This window comes from Anolis carolinensis, chromosome 3 (assembly GCF_035594765.1).
Source record: "Anolis carolinensis isolate JA03-04 chromosome 3, rAnoCar3.1.pri, whole genome shotgun sequence".
Classification (NCBI taxonomy): Eukaryota; Metazoa; Chordata; class Lepidosauria; order Squamata; family Dactyloidae; genus Anolis; species Anolis carolinensis.
In genome coordinates, this window is record NC_085843.1 from 9,294,619 (window position 1) to 9,321,469 (window position 26,851).

The 26,851-nt window shown below is 39.3% G+C and overlaps 1 protein-coding gene across 5 annotated transcripts in view; it reads left to right on the top strand.

The window, feature by feature from the left end:
• Nucleotides 1–26,851, top strand: part of myo7a (myosin VIIA) — a 160,267-nt gene that overhangs the window by 21,302 nt on the left and 112,114 nt on the right. For 3 of the 5 annotated variants that reach the window (XM_062974492.1, XM_062974495.1, XM_062974496.1), the window contains exons 4-14: nt 1,359–1,376; nt 4,947–5,131; nt 7,910–8,031; nt 9,865–10,007; nt 16,140–16,253; nt 17,000–17,153; nt 19,600–19,676; nt 21,336–21,455; nt 23,131–23,273; nt 24,324–24,534; nt 26,496–26,631. In XM_062974492.1, coding sequence (XP_062830562.1) covers nt 1,359–1,376; nt 4,947–5,131; nt 7,910–8,031; nt 9,865–10,007; nt 16,140–16,253; nt 17,000–17,153; nt 19,600–19,676; nt 21,336–21,455; nt 23,131–23,273; nt 24,324–24,534; nt 26,496–26,631 — 1,423 coding nt within the window. The remainder of the gene's footprint in view (nt 1–1,358; nt 1,377–4,946; nt 5,132–7,909; nt 8,032–9,864; nt 10,008–16,139; nt 16,254–16,999; nt 17,154–19,599; nt 19,677–21,335; nt 21,456–23,130; nt 23,274–24,323; nt 24,535–26,495; nt 26,632–26,851) is intronic. The other 2 variants (XM_062974493.1, XM_062974497.1) reach the window with 1 other exon arrangement.

Here is a 26,851-nt window from a genome sequence, read left to right on the forward strand (position 1 = left end):
ATTTACAAAAATAATACAGCAGAGTCTTGCTTATCCAATGTTCTGTATTATCCAACGCAGTCTGCCTTTTAGTAGTCAATGTTTTTGTAGTGGATGTTTTCAATACATTGCGACGTTTTGGTGCTAAATTCGTAAATATAGTAATGACTACATAACGTTACCCTGTACTGAACTGCTTTTCTGTCAATTTGTTGTAAAACATGATCTACTCATATTTGCATGTTTTCAAACTGCTAGGTTAGCAGAAGCTGGGGCTGACAGCAGGAGCTCACCCTGCTCCCCGGATTTGAACTACCGACCTTTCGGTCAGCAAGTCCGGCAGCTCAGCAGTTTAATCCACTGCGCCACCGGGGGCTCTGAACACTGTAGAACACTGTAATTATAGTCTTCCTTGACCCCAGCAAATGTGAAGGGTTGTGAAGGATTGGCTCTACTCTAAATCAGGATGAGCAACATAAAGGTTTAGGAGGCTTTCTGAATAGGGGTTTTTAGTTACAATTAATTAGTAAATAGGGCCTCAGGTGGCGAAGTGTGTTAAAGCACTGAGCTGCTGAACTTGCGGACCAAAAGGTCGCAGGTTCGAATCCGGGGAGCGGAATGAGTGCCCACTGTTAGCTCCATCTTCTGTCAACCTAGCAGTTCGAAAACATGCCAATGTGAGTAGATCAATAGGTACCGCTCCGGCAGGAAGGTAATGACCCTCCATGCAGTCATGCCGGCCACATGACCTTGGAGGTGTCTATGGACAATGCCGGCTCTTCGGCTTAGAAATGGAGATGAGCACCAACCCCCAAAGTTGGTCATGACTGGACTTAACTTCAAGGGAAAATCTTTACTAATTAGTAAATATAAACCTATCTCCTGGTTGTCCTTTTACTGCCATCTGTTCATGGGTTCATCTTTTTGGGGTATGGAGCCCCCAGTGGCGCAATGGGTTAAACCCTTGTGCCGGCAGGACTGCTGACTTGAAGGTTGCCAATTCAAATCCAACCCGGGGAGAGTGCAGATGAGCTCCCTCTATCACCTCCATCTCCATGTGGGGACATGAGAAAAGCCTTCCACAAGGATGGTAAAACTTCAAACATCCGGGCCTCCCCTGGGCAACGTCCTTGCAAACAGCCAATTCTCTCACACCAGAAGCGACTTGCAGTTTCTCAAGTTACTCCTGACATGAAAAAAAAAAATCTGCTTGAGGTCTGTTGGAAGCTAAATGAAGGGTTCACCTGTTTAGCATGAAAAGTATGGTATGTGACCATCTCTCTCCTAAGAGCCCCTCATGTGCCTTTGTCTCGGAGAAAAGTATTGGGATCCTTCAATAATCTTTTCCCCCTTCTTCTGCCTCCTGTTCAAAATTTTAGACTAACTGTGGTGGTAGGGTAAGTATTACCTGCCAAGCTGCTAAATGAGCTCATCTTCACAAAAATGCATTATTATTCACATTGTCGTCTGCTTGGCCATTGGTGGACGCTGGGCATATTTCATTTGGCTGCTTTGGCTGCATGGCCTCATTTGTTTGAACTCCATTTTCCATTTTTTGCTGCACAGCTTTGCCCAAAGCCCAGCCCTGAGAGATAACAGCCTAAACTACAACATGAAGATACTGCTAAGGAATTTTTTAAAAACATTCCCATTTTAATAAGTGTCATCTGATCATTGAATGGCTTAATAATATATATGTGCACAGTTCAATGTTGCATGCGTAAAAGTGCAGGATATTGAAAACAGATCGTGTTTTGTGGCTTGCTTGTTCCCCAAACCAAGCCCCACTTTGTGGGTGCACAGAATACATGGTTATTGGTAAAGTTACTTTTTTTACCTTGGAAATATCCAGTCAAGATGTCTGGGGATTATGGTCCAAAAAGTGGTAACTATTTCCATACGCTGAAAATCAGTAAGTATACTCTTATAACAATCTTTGAAAAATATGCCAAAAAACTGCTGGAATATGATGGTAATTCAGTCCTAGTTTAATCCAGGACTGGCAAGAATCTTCAACCTTTGGAATTGGTTCTGTGAAAAATTGGCACATGAGTTTTTGAGTAGGAAACCATCATTTTCAATGCAAAAGTATTTTTTCTACACAGGTGTGGATAAGTCATAGTTATTATGTTTTATTTTAACTGTTAGCGTATGTATTAGTGTTTAGTTGACAGAGTAGCTGAAACAGAAGCCATCTTGTTTCAATCCACAGTAGTGCTGTTACCAAGGAGACGGAGCTGGCTAGCTCACCAGAGGGAGAAGTGGGCGGAGCCACGAAAAGGAAAAAGTGGGAGTTTTAAAAGAAGCCAGGAGTGCGTGGCTGTAGGTTTTTCAGTCAAGAAGGGCTGAGGAGACAGGCTGGCCAAAATCTTTAGTCAAGGCAGACTAAAGGGAGCCTAGTCAAGATCTCTAGTTGGGAAGGACTAGTGATCAGGGATTTGGTCGGTAGTAGATCAAATAAAAGGCTTTTATTGTAGTTGGGACATTGTTCACTAAGGAGCTCAGCTGAGGTTAGAGTTCGCTACAATTTATATCATCAGTAGGAGAGTGAGAGTGGAAGTACACCAGAGACCACTGTTGTGGTGGTTATAAGAGTTATTAAACCACTTGTTTATCGAAAGTTCCATAAGTAAATCAGTCAACCTGCAACCATAAGCTTTGTACGCAATAAACTTGTTGTTCTTTGTTAACAACCGACTCATTTCATCTCATCTGTGTCTGTGGAGCCAAATTTCATCGGTGATAATTCAAAAGCCTCACGTTGGTGGCAGTTACTTTAATAAATCACCTAATTGGGGAAGAGTAATAGTCACAGTTACCTCAGAAAGGGAACAACAACACAGAAATCCCTAACTATAGAGACAGAAGCTGGAATCTTGAAATAAAGATCACCCCCTGTAATCTTTCCCCCTCATATAAAGGTGATATGTATATAATCTAGAGGGATTAAAAGATTCAAAAATCTCCTCAGCAGTGGAAACAGCATTTACAATTTGCTTTGACACCATTACAATTGGCTTGAGTCTTCCCAATTGGCTTTAGCACCATCACAATTGGTGGCAGCATCGGGATTGAGTCTTCGTAATTAGATTAAACCATCCCAATTGAAGTAACGTCTGCGCACAGGTAACACTGGTCCCTGTGCATAAACGACTGTCTTCTTTGCAAAATACTTATGTGCATAGTTTGTGTAGATTAATTCCAGAATGCAGACTTTCTAGCAGCCGGAAGAAAAACAGCTGAAATTACTCATTGCTTCCTTCAAAATTAGTAAAGAATTATATCCCTACTTACAAGAGAAGAAACAGTTAGAAATATATATGATTTTATTTATATTTTAAAATTGTGAATCTAAATTCAATTGCTGCTCCAATCCAAAATAGTGCAATTGAGTTGACTGCTGAAGCATTGATATGTATCTACGCAACACCTCCCAACAAAGGATTCCCCCGGGCAGGAAACAGCCAGGCTTTGAAGCTGCAAGGCTATTCTATGTTTATCAAGGTGGTCAGTTGCAACATTCATACTTGCTTCCAACAGACAAAAGTTCTTTCTCCCACCCTGGACGTTGTACAGAGCTATAAACCCCACTTGCCTAGTTTTCAACAGACCTCACAACCTCTGAGGATGCCTGCCATAGATCAGGAGAGAATGCTTCTGGAACATGGCCATACAGCTTGGAAAACTCACAACAGCCCACTGATATATATGTCATTGTGTCAACTGCAATTGACCCAGCAATTGGGTTTAGATCTTTCTTAATGACATAGTCAAACACATATTAAAGACTACAGTTCCACCGGTGTAGAAGTGGTTACACTTTGTTTAATGAAAGCGCATTACAGGAATCACAGAACCACAGTCAAGGATAGATGCTTGAGCCATGCATCAAAATACAATAAAATCCAAAACACCTTTATTGGGGCAACTCAAATATACATATGCCATCTAAGCATTTGAAGCTCTGGGTTTACAAGAGGTTTACAAATTATACAGTAGAAGAAAAAAGACAATGTTAGAATCACAGTCCTATGTTTTATCTGAGATGTAGTTAATGTGGGATTTATGAATTAGTAGTGTTTAAATGAAATTTGTGTCTTGCCTGTATTGCATACTGATTGCATCATCCAGAGTGTACTATAGTCTTGAAAGAGTTAATTACTAAGAAGCTGTGTTGACCTTGATGTGTGGCTGGAACCAGGGAGTGTCCAGACACAAGTGTGTGTGCATTACTGATTGCATCAGTTCTGAGTTGAGTCGAGCGCTGTCTGCCTAGGTGTTGAGTCAAGTCCTGTGTCCATTGTCTGCAAGCCTGTTTGTCTTGATTATTACTGCTTACAGTAAAACTTTGTATATAGTTTTACTAACGTCTCGGTTGTCACTTCGTTCTGCGTTCCACTGATTCCATCCAACTGCTGCTGCACTGCAATTACTCTGACAGATGCAACTTTTGTAGCCAGTTGAGATGGTCTAATACAAAACTATCTAATCTCCTTCTTGATCATGTAGGGACAAAGGTTAGTTTTTCTGGCATAGGATGGAGTTGGCCTGGATTCGTAATGGAAGTTACTTTGCTGCTATGTAGCCATTTGCAAGTCCATTTCCTGTTGTGTTTACTGCCCTTTGAGGGAAGGAACAGCCAAGACAAAATGTAGACCTGTTACTCTATTTTTGACATCTTTCATTGACGAATATGCCAGTAAAGCTTTGAAATCTTGCACAATTTTAGTCATTTGGGTTGATTCAATAAAGGTATAACTATTTTGAAGAATCGTGACACTCATGTGGCCCTTGTGTAAGTTCTGATTCCTGAAACTTTTCTCCTGGGTCATTAATTCAGATCCAGAGACACTGTTGAAACACAACCCATGGTTGGTTTCTTGTTCTGATTGAGATCGTTTGTGCTTCTGTTCTTGTGTACATGTATATTAGCGCATGCTTAATTTTTCCTCTCTCTCTTTCTCTAGACATACACAGGCTCGATCTTAGTGGCCGTGAACCCTTATCAGCTCCTCCCGATCTACTCACCAGAACAGATACGCCTCTACACCAACAAAAAGATCGGGGAGATGCCACCCCACATCTTTGCCATTGCAGACAATTGCTACTTTAACATGCAGAGAAACAACAGAGATCAGTGTTGCATTATAAGGTGAGTAGATGAATTTCCCATCTGGTTTGTAGGGTTAGAATGATAGAATCACAGAGTTGGAAGGGACCACAAGTGCCATCCAGTCCAACCCCCTTCTGCCACGGGGGAAAAGGACAATCAAAACACCTCCAACAGATGGCCATCCAACCTCTACTTAAAAGCCTCCAAAGAAGGAGCTTTAACCAGACTCCGAAGCAGAAAGTTCCACTGCTGAACAGCTCTTCTTATGGTCAGGGAGTTCTTCTTAATGTTCAAGTGGTTGATTGATATTTTTAACTCTTGTTTTATTGTCTTACTGTGTTTCATTTTTTTGTATATTGTTCAATGTATTTATGCTGTTGTTTTTGTAAATTGTGCTAGTCGGGCCTTACCCCATGTGAGCCACCCTGAGTCCCCGTGGGGAGATGGTGGCGGGGTATAAATAAAGTTTTATTATTATTATTATTATTATTATTTATCCATTTGAACCCAAGACTGAAATTAGAGGTACAGTAGAGTCCCACATATCCAATATAAACGGGCCGGCAGAATGTTGGATAAGCGAATAAGGAGGGATTATTGAATAATAAGGTTGGATAATAAGGAGGGATTAAGAAAAAGCCTATTAAACATCAAATTACATTATGATTTTATAAATTAAGCACCAAAACGTCATGTTTTGCAACAAATTTGACAGAAAAAGCAGTTCAGTACACAGCAATGTTATGTAGTTATTACTGTATTTACAAATTTAGCACCAAAACATCATAATGTATTGAAAAGATTGACTACAAAAACATTGACTACTAAAATCCAGAATGTTGGATAAGTGAAGGTTGGATAAACGAGACTCTACTGTATTCAGGTCTCTTTGCTTTATAGCAGCACAATACGTTGATGTTTCTGTGGCGTATTAAAGCACAACTACTTCTTGTCACATTTCAACCTCTACTATCTACTCATATTGGCAATTGAAGTTGGGAAAATACAGAACATAAAACTAAGGTCCATGCCTTAGTTACATCTCGGATGGATTATTGCAATGCACTCTATGTAGGGCTGCCTATGAAGACGGTTCGGAAACTGCAACCACAATACAAAAAAGGCAAAATAAAACATAATAATTAATGACAATATAAAAAAACCTAACAGAGTGACATGACAACATAAAAGAGATGACACAAATTTAATTTTTTTTGCTGGATTTAAACATGTCCACCAGAGGCAAAAGCAGTTCAAGCCAGTTGGCATTGGTGGTTTATTTTTGTTAGGTTTCTTGATATTATTGTTTATGTATCATGTTGTAATTTTGTAGTTTTGTGTTTTGCACTGTGTTTTTACTTCTTGTAAGCCGCCCCCAGTCCTGTTTGGAGAGGGGCCAGGATATAAATAAAGTTTATTATTATTATTATTTTATTATGACACAGCAAACAATATAGATATGCTGGATTTCATATCACAAAATCACAAGTCGAACACTTCCCAAGTGTCTAGGACTGTGTGATGTATTTTCGGATGATGCGCGCAGATCCCAGTAGGGTGGCCTTTTGCAGTTGGCAGATTGTAATTTTGTCAATGTCTATTGTTTCCAAATGCCGGCTGAGATCTTTTGGCACGGCACCCAATGTGCCATGCCAAAAGATTATTATTATTATTATTATTATTAATACACAAACTTGTTATCTCAGTGCAATAATATAAACATGGAAACACATAGTTATTAGAACTGTATTTCACATCTTACTGCAAATCCACAATGTTTTCACCTTGTTGGTGCAAATTCCTGCTGTCAGAATAGTCTTCAGAACAGTGATATTGATTTCATGGGTGGGTTTTTCCTATCAGTGAAAAGAAACAATCCAATCATGACTCAAGTGCGGTGTGACGACAGGAAAGTCACAACATTGTGCAGTACGTTCCATCCATGGGTTCTTTTAGTCTGCCGCAATTGTGCTTTTTCAGCTTCATGTGATATAGTTCTTAGAAACAGGACAGCAGAAATATTCTTATTAGTTCCAACTAAAGTGGATCCGTGTAATGAAATTCTTAACTGTCCTTACGTTGTATATATTATTACTAGCTGTGCCCGGCCACGCGTTGCTGTGGCGAAGTATGGTGGTATGGGAAATAAAGTATTGACCTGCCAGCCTGTTTATGTTGGATACGTGAGAGTCTACTGTATATTTATAATCTTATATTATCTGCTTAGAACTGGATTATATGAGGCCCCTTCTTCACACCTGTATAAAATGCACACTGAAGTGGATTATATGGTAGTGTGGAGTCAAGATAATCCAGTGCAAAGCAGATAACATAAGATTATAAATGGGTTATATAGCTGTGTGGAAGGGCCTTGAGTCTACACTGCCATATAATCCAGTGCAAATTAGATAATCTGTGGAAGAGGCCTAAGTGAGGCCTAAGTCTGCATGTCCCCTAACTGAACCCTGGATGTCCCTTGGTTGAATTGGTTGCTAGGAGACCAAGTGGGCAGAGATTAGCCCTCTAAACTGGCAGCAATTGGATAAAAACAATTATTGCTCTCCCTCTAATTAGGACTTTATTTTTCTTTTATTTTTGTTGTATCAACCTAGAGGCGTGGATGATGGGTTGTGTTGTCAAATTTCGAGGTTGGGGGGCCTGTAGTTTTGTTGTCTTGTCCGGTGCCCTGATTCCATCACTCTTTTTTATATATAGATTGTGGAGAAACATTGGCTTATTGAAACAGTTGGCTGAAGCGTTCTTGTCCTTCTTCTTGATGAGAATTTGCCCACTTCTGTTTCTTTTCTGTTGTCACAGCGGTGAGTCAGGAGCAGGGAAGACCGAAAGCACCAAGCTGATTCTACAGTTTTTGGCTGCAATCAGTGGGCAGCACTCTTGGATCGAGCAACAAGTGTTGGAAGCCAATCCCATTCTAGAAGGTGAGTATAGAAGTGGAACCGAACTTAAAAGCTATATATTCCACTCTCTGGTCAATGCAGGAATCTATTGCTACAACATTCCTGACAGATCCAAACTTTGTTTCAACCAACAAATTACAGGCTCCGTACTATACCTTTGTGGCCCCGGAAGCCTCTGTCCAGCTCCCTTGTTGTTGTGTTGTTGTTGTTGTTGTTCTTCTTCTTCTTGTTGTTGTTATATGCCTTCATATAGGCGAACATATCATAGTGTTTTCTTGACAACCAGAAGTGGCACAAAGTATTTGGACTTGCTTTTGGGGGATCTGGTAAGGGAAAATGGTTCACTGGCTTTTACACAATTTAAATACATCTAATGGTAAAGCCAATTAAGACTTCTACATTTTGGAGACAACTCTGCTTAAAACTGTTTCTGAAAACGTTTGAGGGAAAGCTTGGTAATCAGCCCCAGATGGTATTCATAATCTATCTTGTTGTCAGGACCCAGGCTACAGAACACCAATAACCATGCGCAGAGGCCAGATTCTATCTAATATCTTTATTTTAGGAATATATAAAGTCAATAAAAACAAGTGAAGAATAAAGTTCAGAAGTAGACCTTTCAGGAAAGGTCAAATATAGTCCAGGAAAATAATGTCCAATATGAGATATTAGAGTCCAAAGTTATAATCCATTAACCGAAACACACACTTTGCCAAGCAATAGTGTGGGGAGATGACAAGGTCTTTTAGTCCATTGAAGCTTGACAACAGGGCTGGAAAACAAACTAGATTCTTGGCGAAACAAGACTTGATACGAGGCAAACAAGAAACAAGAACAAGGTCCGTGGCGAGGTCCGCGGTCAAACGTGAAGCAAGGCAGGCTTGGAACTTGGTCCGGGAAACAAGGAACTGGGATTACTAAGTCCACACACGATCTCACTCCTCAAGCTGACGAGTTGACTCCGCAAGATTTCCTTCGCGGCAAAACACCTAAATAGGGTCTCGTTTCCCGCCAGAAGAACACTTTCCCTGGAGAACTAGAAGTGAAACCACTCTGTCCAGATGCATGACTCCTTAGAATTTCCCAAGGGAAGCAGACCTAATCAGCTAATTGTTTGGCTGCGATTCTGGCACTCCGGCGATTCGCCTCCCTAGCTCCTCTATCTCTATTATAATTGTCTCTCCGGGAAAACGGGGGAGAATTCTGCCCAAGGCTTGTTTGGCTGACTTCTTGAGGGCAAACATCCTCCAGGTGCAGGGGCTCCGATTCTGGCTGAACCGGTGGAAATCCCATGTTTTCCTCTTCGTCTGCCACAATGGTACTAGGAACGGGACTACAAGGCCCATGAGACATCACACTTGTATTTATTATGTCCTTAACTTCTATGCACTTTAATTCAACATTTTATTCTTGTATTGGTGCTTTAGTTGACTGATTTCTTAACTGTTATAATATTCTCGTTTTATATTGCATTACTGTTTATATCTTATCATACTGTGAATTGTGTTTATGTTGTTGTTTATTTTGTTCAATTATGTTGTTTGGGCCTCTGCCCCATATAAGCCGCCCCGAGTCCCCGTGGGGAGATGGTGGTGGGGTATAAATAAAGTATTATTATTATTATTATTATTTATTATGACACAGCAAACAAGATAGATATGTTGGATTTCATATCACAAAATCACAAGTCGAACACTTCCCAAGTGTCTAGGACTGTGTGATGTATTTTCGGATGATGCGCGCAGATCCCAGCAGGGTGGCTTTTTGCAGTTGGCAGATTGTGATTATTATTATTATTATTATTATTATTATTATTATTATTGGTTGACACTGTGTTCCTTTGTGGACCGGCAGCCTTTGGGAACGCAAAAACGATCCGCAACGACAACTCCAGCCGGTTTGGCAAATACATTGACATCCATTTCAACAAACGGGGCGCAATCGAGGGAGCCAAGATCGAGCAGTACCTTCTGGAGAAATCCCGTGTTTGCCGACAGGTGAGGATGTTCAGGTTGAATTGACCTGGGAATGTCATTCTTCATGCAGAAGACAAGTGTTGCTCATTCTCCCAAAACCTGGGCTGGAATCCACAGCATGGTGCCAAATGTGGAGTCCATAGACTCACTGAATCATACAGTTGGAAGAGACCCCAAGGGCCATTCAATCCAACCCATTCTACCATGCAGGGCACACAATCAAAGCACTCCCAACAGATGGCCATCCAACCACTATTTCAGAACTTCCAACGACTGAGAGTTCACCACACTCCAGGGTACAGCATTCTGTGGCTGAATGAAACTCCCAGGCTTAGTCAGCTCCCCGGGTGTAGCCCAACCAATCAGCTTTGTGCTTTGCATTTTCAGTTAACACTCTGACTAACTGATTTTACATGCTCTAACACAGGGGTCCCCAAACTTTTTAAGTGGAGGGCCGATTCATGGTCCCTCAGATTGTTGAGGGGCCAAATTATCATTTGGGGAAAAAAATGAACAAATTCCTATGATCACTGCACATGTCTTATTTGTAGTGCAAAAAGAAAAAAACCCAGCAAAAATTATTTATTTATGTATTACATTTATACCCCACCCTCTCTCACCCCAAAGGGAACTCAGAGTGGCTTACAAATTATATGTACATACAATATATTATATAATCAGCATAGCACAATATTAGCATTATATATTACTATATTGTACTATACCATTATACTGTAATATTATTAGTAATATTACATTTAATATATAACATACTAGCTGTGCCCAGCCACGCGTTGCTGTGGCGAAGTATGGTGGCATGGGAAATAAAGTATTGAGGAAATGGTGGTAGTTAAGGTAAAGGGTAAAGGTTTTACCTTACATTAAGTCCATTATAAATGGGTTATATAGCTGTGTGGAAGGGCCTTGAGTCTACACTGCCATATAATCCAGTTCAAATCAGATAATCTGTATTTTATAGGCAGTGTGGAAGAGGCCTAAGTGAGGCCTAACTCTGCCTGTCCCCTAGGCTGAGTGGGTTGCTAGGAGACCAAGTGGGCGGAGCTTAGCCTTCTAACTGGCAGCAATTGGATAAAAACAATTATTCCTCTCCCTCTAATTAGGACTTTATTTTTCTTTTCTTTTTGTTGTATGAATGTAGAGGCATGGATGAGGGGTTGTGCTGCCAAGTTTAGTGTTTCTGGGATGTGTGGTTTTGTTGTTTTGTCCTAGGCCGAAATTTCATTACCCTTTTATATATATAGATAATAATTAATATTATTATATTATACAATATTATTATATTGTATTATTATAATTAGCCACCCTGAGTCCCCTATTGGATGAGAAGGGCGGGGTAGAAATACTGTAATAAATAAATAAATAAATAAATAAATAAATAAATATTGTATTGTATTACATTAAAATATTTATTATCAATATTATATGTATACACAATATTTATTTTTATTACATTATATTATATTATTACCATATTCATTTACAATATTTCATTTACAATATTGGTAAATGAAAAAACAATACAATATTTAAAAATAAAAATAATTTTAACCAATGATTTCTGTCAGGATTTCAGTGGGAAGTGTGGGCCTGCTTCTGGCCAATGAGATCATCAAGTAGGATTGTTGTTGTGCCTTCAAGTCATTTCAGACTTTGGGTGAGCCTAAGTCTAAAACTGAGGGCGGGGGCCAGGTCAATGGCCTTGGAGGGCCGCATCCGGCCCCCGGGCCTTAGTTTGGGGACCCCTGCTCTAACACATTCCAGTGCGGAAGTTCTTCCTAATATCAGGTGGAATTTCTTTTTCTGCAATTTGAATCCATTAATATAGTCTCGGTAGGAGCAGAAAAGAAGCCTGCCCCTTCCTCAATGTGCCATCCTTAATTAAACATACCTATCGTGGCTAGAATACTGCATAATGCAAGCTCAATAAACATAGGATCCGTTCCATTTAACTTTGATATGACCGAGATGTTCTGCACTCAGAACCAAAGTGGAAAAGAGAGATATGATGCATCCACACTATACAGTTACAGCATTTTGGTATCACTTTCATTCACAGTTCAAGGAGTGAATGAGGGTTCTCTAGAGGGACTTTCTGCATCTTTCACCTCTACAAATCCCAGGACTTTGTAGGGTGGCAGTTAAAGAACAGTCATATTCCTATAATTATAAAGTACTAGCTGTGCCCGGCCACGCGTTGCTGTGGCAAAGTGGTGGTGGTATTGGTTAAAAGTTGTTGTGGAATTTTTATTTGACATTATTTGTATTTTTAAATTAATTTTATTGTAACTTATCTTTTTTTATTTATTATATTTTATTATTTTGTTGTATTGTTTTTAGTAATTTTGTTAGAGTACAGTAGAGTCTCACTTATCCAAGCTAAACGGGCCGGCAGAAGCTTGGATAAGCGAATATCTTGGATGATAAGGAGGGATTAAGGAAAAGCCTATTAAACGTCAAATTAGGTTATGATTTTACAAATTAAGCAACAAAACATCATGTTATACAACAAATTTGACAGAAAAAGTAGTTCAATACGCAGTAATGTTATGTTGTAATTACTGTATTTACGAATTTAGCACCAAAATATCATGATATATTGAAAACATTGACTACAAAAATGGCTTGGATTATCCAGAAGCTTGGATAAGCGAGGCTTGGATAAGTGAGACTCTACTGTATTTTATTGTATTAATTTTTTTAGTGTTTTTTATTATTTTTATTGTATTATTTGTATTTATTTTATTTTTTATTCTTTTATTAACACTGGGCTGAGTGGGTTGCTAGGAGACCAAGTGGGCAGAGCTTAGCCTTCTAAGTGGTAGTAATTGGATAAAAACAATTATTTCTCTCCCTCTAATTAGGACTTTATTTTTCTTTGCTTTTTGTTGTATCAACCTAGAGGCGTGGATGATGGGTTGTGTTGTCAAATTTCGAGGTTGGGGGGCTTGTAGTTTTGTTGTTTTGTGGGTCGCCGTGATGCCATCACTCTTTTATATATATAGATGGATGCTTTTCTAGGAAAAGCAGTGATTACTCAAAAATGTGTAAAACTGAGAGACTCATTAAAAAGCTTTCTTGAAACATCTTTACTGGTTAAAAGTAAAATCAGAGATGTCTAATGCTTAGACTCGCGTTACATAGTGTTATCTGTTTGTAGCTTGCTGGATGTAATGTATGGTCTTTCCACTTCCCCATCACCCAGAGAGCTGGCCAATACTCAGGCTTCATGATGGCCAAGTAGATTGAAACCTATCTATCTATATATATAAAAGAGTGATGGCATCACGGCAATTCACAAAACAACAAAAGTACAGGCCCCCCAACCTCCAAATTTGACAACACAACCCATCATCCACGCCTCAAGGTTGATACAACAAAAAGAAAAGAAAAATAAAGTCCTAATTAGAGGGAGAGCAATAATTTTTTTATCCAATTGCTGCCAGTTTAGAGGGCTAATCTCTGCCCACTTGGTTGCCTAGGAACCAAGGGACAGCCAGGTTTCAGTTAGGGGACAGGCAGATTTAGGCCTCACTTAGATTTCTTCCACAGATTATCTAATTTGCACTGGATTATATGGCAGTGTAGACTCAAGGTCCTTCCACACAGCTATATTACCCATTTATAATCTTATATTATCTGCTTTGAACTGGATTATCTTGACTCCACACTGCCATATAATCCACTTCAGTGTGCATTTTGTACAGCTGTGAAGAAGGAGCCTCATATAATCCAGTTCTGAGCAGATAATATAAGATTAGAAATATACAGTAGAGTCTCACTTATCCAACGTAAACAGGCCGGCAGGATAAGTGAATATGTTGGATAAGAAGGGATTCAGGAAAAGCCAATTAAACATCAAATTAGGTAATCGTTATATAAATTAAGCACCAAAACATCATATTATACAACAAATTTGACAGAAAAAGTAGTTCCATGCGCAGTAATGCTATGTTGTAATTACAGTAGAGTCTCACTTATCCAACACTCGCTTATCCAACGTTCTGGATTATCCAACGCATTTTTGTAGTCAATGCTTTCAATATATCGTGATATTTTGGTGCTAAATTCATAAATACAGTAATTACTATATAGCATTACTGTGTACTGAACTACTTTTTCTGACAAATTTGTTGTCTAACATGATGTTTTGGTGCTTAATTTGTAAAATCATAACTTAATTTGATGTTTAATAGGGTTATCCTTAATTCCTCATTATCCAACATATTTGCTTATCCAACGTTCTGCTGGCCCGTTTATGTTGGATAAGTGAGACTCTACTGTACTGTATTTACAAATTTACCACTAAAATATCACAATGAATTTAAAACACTGACTACAAAAACATTGATTATGAAAAGGCACACTGCGTTGGATAATCCAGAACATTGTATAAGCGAATGTTGGATAAGTGAGATTCTTCTTTAATATGAAATAATTACTGGGATAGAATAATGCAGAACAATATAATCTCTAAAACCAGGACAGTAAATAAACAGGGGAATCACACACAGGAAACAATCAGGGCCAGCTAACACCTCCCAACAAAGTATTCCCATCATCAAAATCAGGCAAATCCTCTGTTTTCTCAGGGCCACAGACAGTAGAAGCACATAAAATATCGCAAACAACACCACTCTGAAAACAAGGGAATTCCAGACAGGAAACAATCAGGGCCAGCTAACAGCTCCCAACAAAGTATTCCCATCATCAAAGTCTGGAAAATCCTCTGTTTTCTCAGGGCCACAGACAGTAGAAGCACATAAAATATCGCAAACAACACCACTCTGAAAACAAGGGAATTCCAGACAGGAAATAATCAGGGCCAGCTAACACCTCCCAACAAAAAATTCACTCAGGGAGGAAACAGCCAGGCTTTAAAGCTGCAAGGCCATTACATCCTAATCATTTTTCCTAATTGCAGCATTCATACTTGCCTCCAACAAACAAAAAAAAACCAATCAGAAATATTGTATATTCACAACCTTTAGGAAATAATATCCCCTGATGGTGCAGTGTGTTAAAGCGCTGAGCTGCTGAACTTCTGGACCGAAAGGCCGCAGGTTTGAATTGGGGGAGCGGAGAGAGCCCCCACTGTTAGCCCCAGCTTCTGCCAACCCAGAAGTTCGAAAACATGCAAATGTGAGTGCATCAATAGGTACTGCTCCGGCGGGAAGGTAACGCCGCTCCATGTAGTCATCCCACATGACCTTGGAGGAGTCTACGGACAACGCCGGCTCTTCGGCTTAGAAATGGAGATGAGCACCAACCTCCAGAGTAAGACACGACTGGACTTAATGTCTGGGGAAAACCTTTACCCTTGACCTTCACTACCACCAATTCCTCAATACTTTATTTCCCATACCACCAGACTTTGCCACAGCAACGCGTGGCCGGGCACAGCTAGTATATATATAAAAGAGTGATGGCATCAGGGCAGTGGACAAAACAACAAAATTACAGCACCCCCAACCTCAAAATTTGACAACACAACGCATCATCCACGGCTCTAGATTGATACAAAAAAAATAAAAGAAAAATAAAGTCCTAATTAGAGGGAAAGGAATCATTGTTTTTATCCAATTGCTGCCAGTTAGAGGGCTAAGCTCCACCCACTTGGTCTCCTAGCAACCTACTCAGTCCAGGGGACAGGCACAGTTAGGCCTCAGGCCTCTTCCACACTGCGTATAAGATACAAATTATCTGATTTTAACTGGATTATATGGCAGTGGAGACTCAAGGCCCTTCCACACAGCTATATTACCCATTTAGAATATTATATTATCTGTTTTGAACTGGATTATCTTGAATCCACACTGCCAGATAATTCACTTCAGTGTGCATTTTATACAGCTGTGTAGAAGGGGCAGTTCTAGGCAGATAATATAAGATTATAAATATACAGTAGAGTCTCACTAATCCAAACATAAACAGTGTCCTCTATCCTCACCACTTTCACAGTACACAAACAACCAAATGCATACTAAACATAAAGACAATCATACAACAGACATTCAATACCACCACTACCTCAACAATTTCTCACCAACACCACCAGACAACGCCACAGCAACGCGTGGCCGGGCACAGCTAGTCTCTCATATAAAGCAATGCACTTGTCTGTCTTCCTTCCAGGCCCAAGATGAGAGGAACTACCACGTGTTTTACTGCATGTTGAAAGGAATGACTCTGGAGCAGAAGAAGATGCTGGGACTTAGGAAAGCAGCCGACTATAACTACCTCTCGATGGTGAGGAGAAAGCAGTGGGGTTTTAAGAAAAGAATGCCAGGACCCTATTGTTAGATCATTCCTTTTGTTGTTGTGTGTCTTCAAGTCATTTCTAGTCCATAGCTACTCTAAAGTGAACTTATCATGGGGTACCTGGCATTGCCCGGGTTATAAGGTTGTGGGTGAACTACAACTCACATCATGCCAGGTTGACCCCATGAAACTCCATCAGGACTAAAGGTTTGCCATGTTGGGCAAGTTTGCTCTAGAATATGTTAATGTGGGATTTGTGTATAGGTAGTGTTTAAATGAAAATTGTGTCTAGCATGTATTGCATCATCCAGGAAATGCTATAGTGTGTAAAGAGTTAATTTGGTAAGAAGCTGTATTGGCCTTGGATATGTGGCTGGAGCCAGATAGGAGTGTCCAGACTACAAGTGTGTTTGTATATAGCTGATTGCATCAGATGAGTTCTATTCTGCCTGCTGAGCAGATCTGTGCTGTTTGACTAGAGTGGAATCCTATGTCTATCGTCTGCAAGTCTGTTTGTCTTGTCCAGTAAAACTTTGTAAATACTTTTACTCGTCTCTGACATCCTTTCGTTCTGCGCTCAACTGACGTCATTCATCTGCTGCTACGCTGTGCGCATTACTCTGACAGAATATGGCTAAAAAGCTCACAGAAACCAGTGCTTCCGACCATGAAAGCCTTTGACCATACATTTTCCAAGCTCTGCTAACCCTTTCTGCGCTGTGTGTTCCCACTAGGGTAACTGTATTACCTGCGATGGCAGAGATGACAGCAAAGAGTACTCAAACATCAGAGCAGCGATGAAAGTCCTCATGTTCACCGACACGGAGAACTGGGAGATCTCCAAGCTCCTGGCCGCCATTCTACATATGGGGAACTTGCGGTATGAAGGTAGTACCCCGGAAACAGAGGACTGCTTCTCTGTTGGATGGTGGTGGGGACCGTGAATCATACCTTTTTGGCTGGTGGGGAGCCACACTTGTTGGGAGCAAAGAAATAAGGAGGCAGATTCTAAAATAGCAATGTGAAATACTGTATATACTCGAGTATCAGCCTAGTTTTTCAGCCCTTTTTTTTAACACTGAAAAAGCCCCCCTCAACTTATACTCGGGTGAGGGTCCTGGCTGGCTTATATTTGGGTCAGCTTATACTCGAGAATATATGGTACATTTATTATTTTTCTCTATTATTATTGGTATTATTACATTTATTATTTTTCTCTATTATTGTTGCTACTATTACATTTATTTTACTCTATTATTATTATTATTATTATTACATTTATTATTTCACTCTGATCTTACTATTATTATTGCATTTATTATTTTACTCTATTTATTATTACTTGTATTATTTTCCTGTATTTATTATTATTATTGTATGTAATATTTTACTCTATTATTATTAAAAGGATGCATAAGCACATTGACATTGAAGAAGATGAGAATGATGATTTGATCAGAGTTGGACAGTCTTATCTTAAATTTGAGCTTTATTGTAAATATTCAAAAAACATTTAACCTTCTGATGCCTCAATTAATGTATTTTTATTGGTATCTATTTTTATTTCTGAAATTCACCACCCTCGGCTTATACTGGAGTCAATGTTTTCCCAGTTTTTTGTGGTAAAATTAGATGCTTCGGCTTATATTCGGGTCGGCTTATACTCGAGTATATATGGTACTTAATGAGTTGGAAAGAAATATCAAACATAACACAAACAGAATTTGCTGCTGTTGTTGTTAAAGTTACAATAATCCATGTTTATGGCCTTATTTTATAAATGGAGTTATGGCATAGACTTGCACTTGCTAGAATACATTCTTTGAATCAATGCAATTTATCTCAGAGTGCATCTACACTGTGGAATGAATGCAGTTTGCACACCTACTTGAATGTAAGTTATTGTTGTGTGAAGTGAGGAAACGGGTCATTGCAGGGCATAGTCAGAGCAATTATATAGTGCATCTACACTATACAGTAGAATCTCACTTATCCAACACTCGCCTATCCAACATTCTGGATTATCCAATGCATTTTTGTAGTCAATGTTTTCAATACATCGTGATATTTTGGTGCTAAATTCGTAAATACAGTAATTACTACATAGCATTACTGCGTATTGAACTACTTTTTCTGTCAAATTTGTTGTATAACATAATGTTTTGGTGCTTAATTTGTAAAATCATCACCTAATTTGATGTTTAATAGGCTTTTCCTTAATCCCTCCTTATTATCCAACATATTCGCTTATCCAACATTCTGCCGGCCCGTTTATGTTGGATAAGTGAGACTCTACTGTACTTGAATGTAAGTTATTGTTGTGTGATTGAAGTAAGGAAATGAGTCATTGCAGGGCGTAGTCAGAGCAAAGGGTACATCTACACTATATAACCAATGCAGTTTAACACCACTTTAACTGCTATGGCTCAATGCTATGTAATTCTGGGAGTTGTAGTTTTGCAGTGTCTTTAGCCTTCTCTGCCAAGGAGTGCTAGTGCCTCACCAAACTACAAATCCAAGGATTTGATAGTATTGAGCCATGGAAATGGAAATGATGTCAAACCCGCATTAATTCTACAGTGCAGATGCTCCCCGAAAAGCCGAGAGTACCTTAAAGACTGGAAGAAGTCACAGGTCCCATCTACACAGCCATATAATACAGTTTGGAACTATATTATATGGTCAGTATAGACCCGTATAATGCAATTTATCAAGCTGTATCATTTGAGCAGTTTCAAACCACATTATATGGCAGTGTAGATGGAACCATAAACCATAAAGCAAGCTTGTATCTGCTAGATTTTTAAATGCCACATATGCTATACTTTCTCCCACTGTGGTAGACTACAATTCCCATCATCCTCAAGCCATGCTGGCTAGGGATGATGGAATATCTGATCTAACACCTTGGGAGGGTGCCACATTAGGACATTTGTAAGTCAGCTAAATATTACAAAGTGACATAAAACTCCATGTAACTATCCTTCGTTGGAAATGTTAATCCCCATTGCCTTTGCTTCTGAAACTTTATTCCTGAGCTTGTAAAAGTTTCCTGTTTGGAATCTCACAATTCCAGATTCTGAAACCTGTGATCCAAAAGAAACTTTTCCAAGTTGTGCTATTTACTCCATAAAGTAAGGAACAACTAATAATATATATGTGTGTGATTTGTTTTCTAAATGATTCCCGTTTCGCACTGCAGGTAGGAAAATCTCTTGATGGAGTGCTCTTCTATATATAAACATGTCCTTAGCTGAAGTGGAGATTTTATTTATGGGGAATATGTGTATCCTGCTTCCATTCCTATAGCAGCGATTTCTATTCTCTTCTACAGCTCGGTCCTATGACAACCTGGATGCCTGTGAAGTTGTTCACTCTGCTTCGCTGATTACAGCTGCTTCATTGCTGGAGGTCAGGTGGATTATTTCTCCCTTATCCAGTATCAAAAATCTGAAATACTCCAAAATTGTCCACCTGTGTGATTGAGAGAATGATGCCTTTGTTTTCAAAGTATATGCACAAAATGATTAAAAGTATAATTTATACAATTACTTCCAAGCTATGCATATATAGGCAGTCCCCAAGTTACGAACAAGATAGGTTCTGTAGGTTTGTTCTTAAGTTGGATTTCTATGTACGTTGGAACAGGTACGTTTTTAAGTGTAACTATATATTATTTATTTATTTATTTATTTACAGCATTTATATTCCGCCCTTCTCACCCCGAAGGGGACTCAGGGCGGATCACACTACACATATAGGCAAACATTCAATGCCTTTTAACATAGAACAAAAACAAACAAACATAGGCTCCAAGCCGGGCCTCAAATTCATGACCTGGTCAGAGTGATTCATTGCAGTGATTGATTGCAGCTGCTCTCCAGCCTGCACCACAGCCCAGCCCTGTGTGTGTGTGTGTGTGTGTGTGTGTGTATACACACATATATACATATACACACACACACATACATATACATACACACACACACATATACATATACGTGTACATACTAGCTTGGGTACCCAGCATTGCTCAGGTTATTTGAAAAAGTCATTTTTAATTGTACAAATTGCATAGGTTTGTGGATGAACTACAACTGACATCATGCAAGGTTAACCTTGAGTAACTCCATCAGTACTTAAAGTTTGTTATGTTGGGCAAGTTTGCTCTGGATGCATCATTGGTGGGGTTCAGTGTGCTCTCTGGCTGTAAAGTAAACTACAGCTCCCACTGTGGTGAATCAGACCCCTCAAACCCCTCCAGTAGGTTGAGTTAGTCATGGGGGTTCTGTGTGCCAAGTTTGGACCAAGTCCAACATTGGTGGAGGTCACGGTTTCTCTGGTTGTGGGTGAACTACAACTCCCAAAAAGGAAGGTCAGTTCTCCCCAAACCCCTCCAGTAATCAACCTTTGGCACAACAGGTATGTGTTCCAAGTTGGGTCCAGATCCATTGGTGTTTGAGTTCACAGTGCTCTCTGGATGTAGGTGAACTACAACTCCCCCAAATCAAGGTGAATTTTCCCCAAAACCTCCAGTATTTTGTGCTGGTCATGGGGCCTCTGTGTGCCAAGTTTGGTCCAATTCCATCTATGTTGGAGTTCAGAGTGCTCGTTGATTGCAAGTGAACTATAAATCCCAGTACCTACAACTCCAAAATGCCCAGACCAATTCCCCTCAAAACCCACCAGTATTTAAATGTGGTCATTTCGGGTATGCATGCCAAGTTTGGTCCAGGTCCATCATTGTTTAGGTTCATAGTGTGCTCTGGATGTAGGTGAACTACAACTCCTATAAATCCCTTCAAAGACCTCCAGTATTTTTGGTTGATCATGGGATTCTGTGTGCCAAGTTAGTCCCAGGTCCATCACTGGTGGAGTTCAGAGTTCTCTTAGATGGCAGGTGAACTATAGATTTCACCCCACTGAAATAATTGGATTTTGAACAATGTAGTTTTTGTGGAAACAAGGATTGTAGATAAAGCTTCAGCTTGACTCAACCTGTATTTATTTGTTTCTGTTTCCGACATGTCTATGCTGCTTTCCCTTTTGTCTTCTCTCCATTGCATCCAGGTGGACCCTCAGGATTTGATGAACTGTCTCACCAGCCGGACTATTATCACGAGAGGGGAGACCGTCTCCACCCCGCTCAGCATGGAGCAGGCTCTGGACGTGAGGGATGCTTTTGTCAAGGTAAAGCCTGGGGCATTTTCTCGTTTTTTCTTCTGTCTTGCTCACTCTTCTTCTTTCTAGTGGTAACATTTGGTGGATCCAGGCCAAGTCTTCATGCTTCTGGAGATGGCATGGGCTGTCAGATTACAGCCAAAACAGAACAGATAATGTGAGGAGGATATCGTCCTTTTGTTTGATTTAATTTCTTTCTTTGCATATGTTTTAGTTTGTTTGTATGATGATAGGGATTGTTGGATTATGGATGTATATATATGAAATGTAAATCAAGTGTTTCTGCTGTTTTGCTAGAGTGTGTGTTTCAGTAATGAAACAGTTAACAGCAGGCTAGTTTTGACTGACAGCCTGTTGTGATTGCTATGACCTATCAGGCATGATTTCCGGCCTTTGGAGGTCGGAACTTCCTTCGGACTGAGGAATGTGCTTTCTTATCTCTGTGTGTTGAGCTGTGCTTGCCGAGGCGAGAGGCAATAGAGAAATGCCAGCTCAGAGCGATGGCTTTTGCTGTGCTTTGTGAATATGTATTATAGATATTGAAATAAATGTTTGGACTTCAGACTAGATATGTATTTGAGTCTGACATTGAACGGAGGAATTGGTGTGACAGACGATTGCAACCAGTTCATCAGGGTGCTGGAGAAGATGATTGATGGAGTTTGAAGAAACCCACCCAGCACACACCCTGTCCTCCACGCTAAAAGGGATGATAACTGGTTTTCTACATTAGCTACTTAGTTACAAATGCATAACAACGTAACCATGTAATCCCACTCTAGATGGATAGATTCAAGCAAGGAAACTACAGCTGTCCTAAGTTTGAAGGCTGGATCTCCACTGCCATATACTGTATATACTCGAGTATAAGCCTAGTTTTTCAGCCCTTTTTTAGGACTGAAAAAAAACCTCTTTGGCTTATACTCGGGTGAGGGTCCTGGTGGGCTTATATTCAGATCGGCTTATACTCAAGTATATATGGTATATTTATTATTTTTCTCTATTATGGTATTGTTACATTTATTATTTTACTCTATTAATTATTATTAATGCATTTATTATTTTACTCAATTATTGTTACTTTTACATTTATTTTACTCTATATTTATTATTATTAATACATTTATTATTTTACTCTATTATTACATTTATTATTTTACTGCATTTATTATTATTACAGTATTATATTTATTATTTCACTTCATAAGCACATTTACATTGAAAAAGATGAAAATAATGATTTAATCAGAGTTGAACAGTCATATCTTGAATTACAGTTTGATGTAAAGATTAAAAAACATTTAAACTACTGATGCCTCGATTAATGTAATTTTATTGGTATCTCGGCTTATACTGGAGTCAATGTCTTCCCAGTTTTTTTGTGGTAAAATTAGGTGTCTCGGCTTATATTCAGGTCGACTTATACTTGAGTATATATGGTAATCCAGTATATGATCCCAGATCATCTACTTTGAACTGGCATAAATGAGTCCACACATCCATATAATCCAAAAGATAATCTGAGATCAGAAACTGGATTATATGGCAGTGTAGATGGCTCCGGAAGGACCTGAGCAGGGACATTGAGGACAGAAGTCTGGGACTTCTGGAACAAACTAAAAGAAATTACTTTTTGGTTGATTCACATACCTTAAATGTCTGTCCAACCCTTAAATGTTTCCAGGGAATCTACGGAAGGCTTTTTGTGTGGATCGTGGAGAAGATCAACGCTGCCATTTACAGACCTCCTTCCCAGGAACACAAAAATGTCAGGAGATCCATCGGGTTGCTCGATATCTTTGGCTTTGAGAATTTCACTGTAAACAGGTAAAGGACCATGGTGATTGTTGCAGGACATTTCTACAGTGTTGTTTTAGATCTGCTCTTTGGTTTAATCCAAAGTTTTACATCTGACGTCCTATTCCATGACATATTTCCTGCGCCTTTTGAGACTGCTTTAATGTCACCGCTGAACTCTTGCACAATACATTTTAATAAATCTACCCTGTTTCCCCTAAAATAAGACATCCCCAGAAAATAAGACCTAGTAGAGGTTTTGCTGAATTGCTAAATATAAGGCCTCCCTCAAAAGAAAGACCTAGCAAAGTTTTTGTTTGGAAGCATGCCCAACAAACAGAACACCTGAGCATGCAGGATCAGTAAATGTACGTACCATAGATTGTTGTACATGGAAATAATGGTAGTAACAAGAAATTCTTGATAGGATTCAGAGTTTGTCTGGTTATGCTGGTTTGAGATGACAACTACTGTACAGTATATAATAAATGTTCATTTTTTTGATCAACAATAAATGTGAATTTTTCTTCATGGAAAAATAAGTCATCCCCTGAAAATAAGACCTAGAGCATCTTTGGGAGCAAAAATTAATATAAGACCCTGTCTTATTTTTGGGGAAACACGGTAGGAGTTAATCCACCAATACCTTCCACATTCAGATGGTACGGAGTAGAGGAGATTAATAGAAATGTTGACATGTTGCTCTGAGGGATGGATGAATCTGTCAGTTTTGTGTTCCCCCACATTTGATTCTTTAATTTCAAGTTCTTTTCATTGAATATAATAGATCCAGTGTGGCATTGTGGTTTACAGGAAAGGAGATTCCACCTGAACATTAGGAAGAACTTCCTAACTGTGAGAGCTGTTCAGCAGTGGAACTCTCTGCCTTGGAGTGTGGTGGAAGCTCCTTCCTTGGAGGCTTTTAAACAGAGGCTAGGTGGTCATCTGTTGGGGGTGCTTTGATTGTGCTTTTCCAGCATGGCAAGGGGTTGGACTGGATGGCCCATGTGGTCTGTTATTGTAACATTAAAAATACCTGGGGTTAGAAAACAAAATGGTCTTTCCTTTCTCCTTCCCCAGTTTTGAGCAGCTCTGCATTAACTTTGCAAATGAGAACCTCCAGCAGTTCTTTGTCCGCCATGTCTTCAAGCTGGAACAAGAGGAGTACAACCTGGAGAACATCAACTGGCAGCATATTGAGTTCACGGATAACCAAGATGCGCTGGACATGATCGCCATCAAGCCCATGAACATCATCTCTCTCATCGATGAGGAGAGCAAGTTTCCCAAGGTGGGCCTTTTGTCCATCAAGAGTTTGGTCCCCTTATCCACAAATTCGATATCCACAGTTTCACTTAACCATGCTCCAAAAGTATTTCCCCCTTGAAATTGTTTATGGATCTTTCTAGGTTCTCTAGTGCAATTACATGATACGCTTCCGATCCAAGTATAGATAAGATGTGGGCCCCAATATTTTCTATTTTCTACTGGTCAACTTTCAATCAGAAGTTTTTATTTACATTCTGTTACTATTATATGTCAAATCTGTTTGGTGTTTTATATTTGTCTATGTAATTTATTGTACATATTTTAAGTTCATATGTTTTTAACTTTGTTATACCCCGCCTTGAACCATCAAAAGAGGTGGGTAATAAAGAATTTATTATTATTATTATTATTATTATTATTATTATTATTATTATTATTTCTATAGTTTCAGGCTTCAACAGTTGTTGGAATGCATCACACACACACACACACACACACATCTGTATCTATATAGGGAATGCATTCCAACAACTATTGGGGAATGCATTCCAACAACAGTGTGTGTGTGTATTTATTTATTAGCTGTGCCCGGCCACATGTTGCTGTGACGAAATATGGTGGTATGGGAAATATGAGGCCCCTTCTTCACAGCTGTATAAAATGCACACTGAAGTGGATTATATGGTAGTGTGGAGTCAAGATAATCTAGTGCAAAGCAGGTAATATAATATTATAAATGGGTTATATAGCTGTGTGGAAGGGCCTTGAGTCTTCACTGCCATATAATCCAGTGCAAATTAGATAATCTATGGAAGAGGCCTAAGTGAGGCTTAACCCTGGCTGTCCCTTGGCTGAGTTGGTTGCTAGGAGACCAAGTGGGCAGAGATTAGTCCTCTTACTGGCAGAAATTGGATAAAAAGAATTATTCCTTTTCCTCTAATTAGGACTTTATTTTTCTTTTCTTTTTGTTATATCAACAAAAGGTGTGGATGATGGGTTGTGTTGTCAAATTTCGAGGTTGGGGGACCTGTAGTTTTGTTGTTTTGTTGGTCGCCGTGATGCCATTACTCATATATTATTATTATTATTATTATTATTATTATTATTATTATTATTATTATTATTATTATTCTGGCCTTCCCTGCAGTGCCAGAAATCCCTGCAGTGCTGGATATATAATGTGATGCCTATATCACATTGTATTATTTCCCAATATGCATCTCCCACACACACACACACACACACATAGGGTGCATATGGGAAAATACAATGTGATATAGGCATTACATTATATTTCCGGCACTGCAGGGAAGACCAGAATAATCGATTGCAGGTAAACACTTTTACAGCAATTTATAACACCTGAATATTATAAAGCAGGCTAACATTATCAGAAGGGTAATTGTTCTAGGACCCTGTTACACTACACAATTATAGTGCTATTATTCCACTTTAAAAAGGTAAAGGTAAAGGTTTCCCCTGACGTTAAGTCCAGTCATGTCTGACTCTGGGGGTTGGTGCTCATCTCCATTTCTAAGCCGAAGAGCCGGCATTGTCCGTAGACACCACTTTAACTGCCATTAAAATATTCTGTGGGATGCTAGCAATTCCAGTTTAGGGAGGAACCATTAAAATCCTTGGCTAAAGAAATCTTGGGTGTCACTAAACTACAAGCCCAAGAAATCCACAGTTAAAGTGGAATAATAGTGGTAAAACAGTGTACAGTTGGCCCTCCATGTCCATCTATTCGGCATCCACAGATTGAACCATAATTTTTATGAAAAACTTTTTCCAGAAGATGACGTGGAAGATCTAGCGATTCCTAGAGATAACACATTAATCAAATCCACAAAAGTTAAACTCACAAATGTTGAAAACTTCGAATTTTTATTTTATTTTTCACGACTTCTATTATTGAATTACACTGCCAAGATAGGCAACTGTTTCTTCATTCAGCATATCCGCCTTGTTTTGTTGGTGCAGGGAACAGATGCCACGATGCTGCACAAACTGAACTCCCAGCATAAGCTGAACACCAACTACATCCCACCCAGGAACAACTACGAAACCCAGTTTGGTATCAACCACTTCGCTGGAATTGTGTACTATGAAACAAAAGGTAAGCGGAATGTCCTGCGGATGGAGAGGCAATATGGAAGTCAGGATCAGGTCTTTGGAGATGGGCCATGGCTCAGAAGAAAGACAAATACATTGCCTGGGGAAAGATGAGGAAGTGGATACTCATTTCTGGAAATACAAAGTTGGTCACAACTTACCATATATACTTGAGTATAAGCCGACACGAACATAAGCTGAGGCACCTAATTTTACCACAAAAA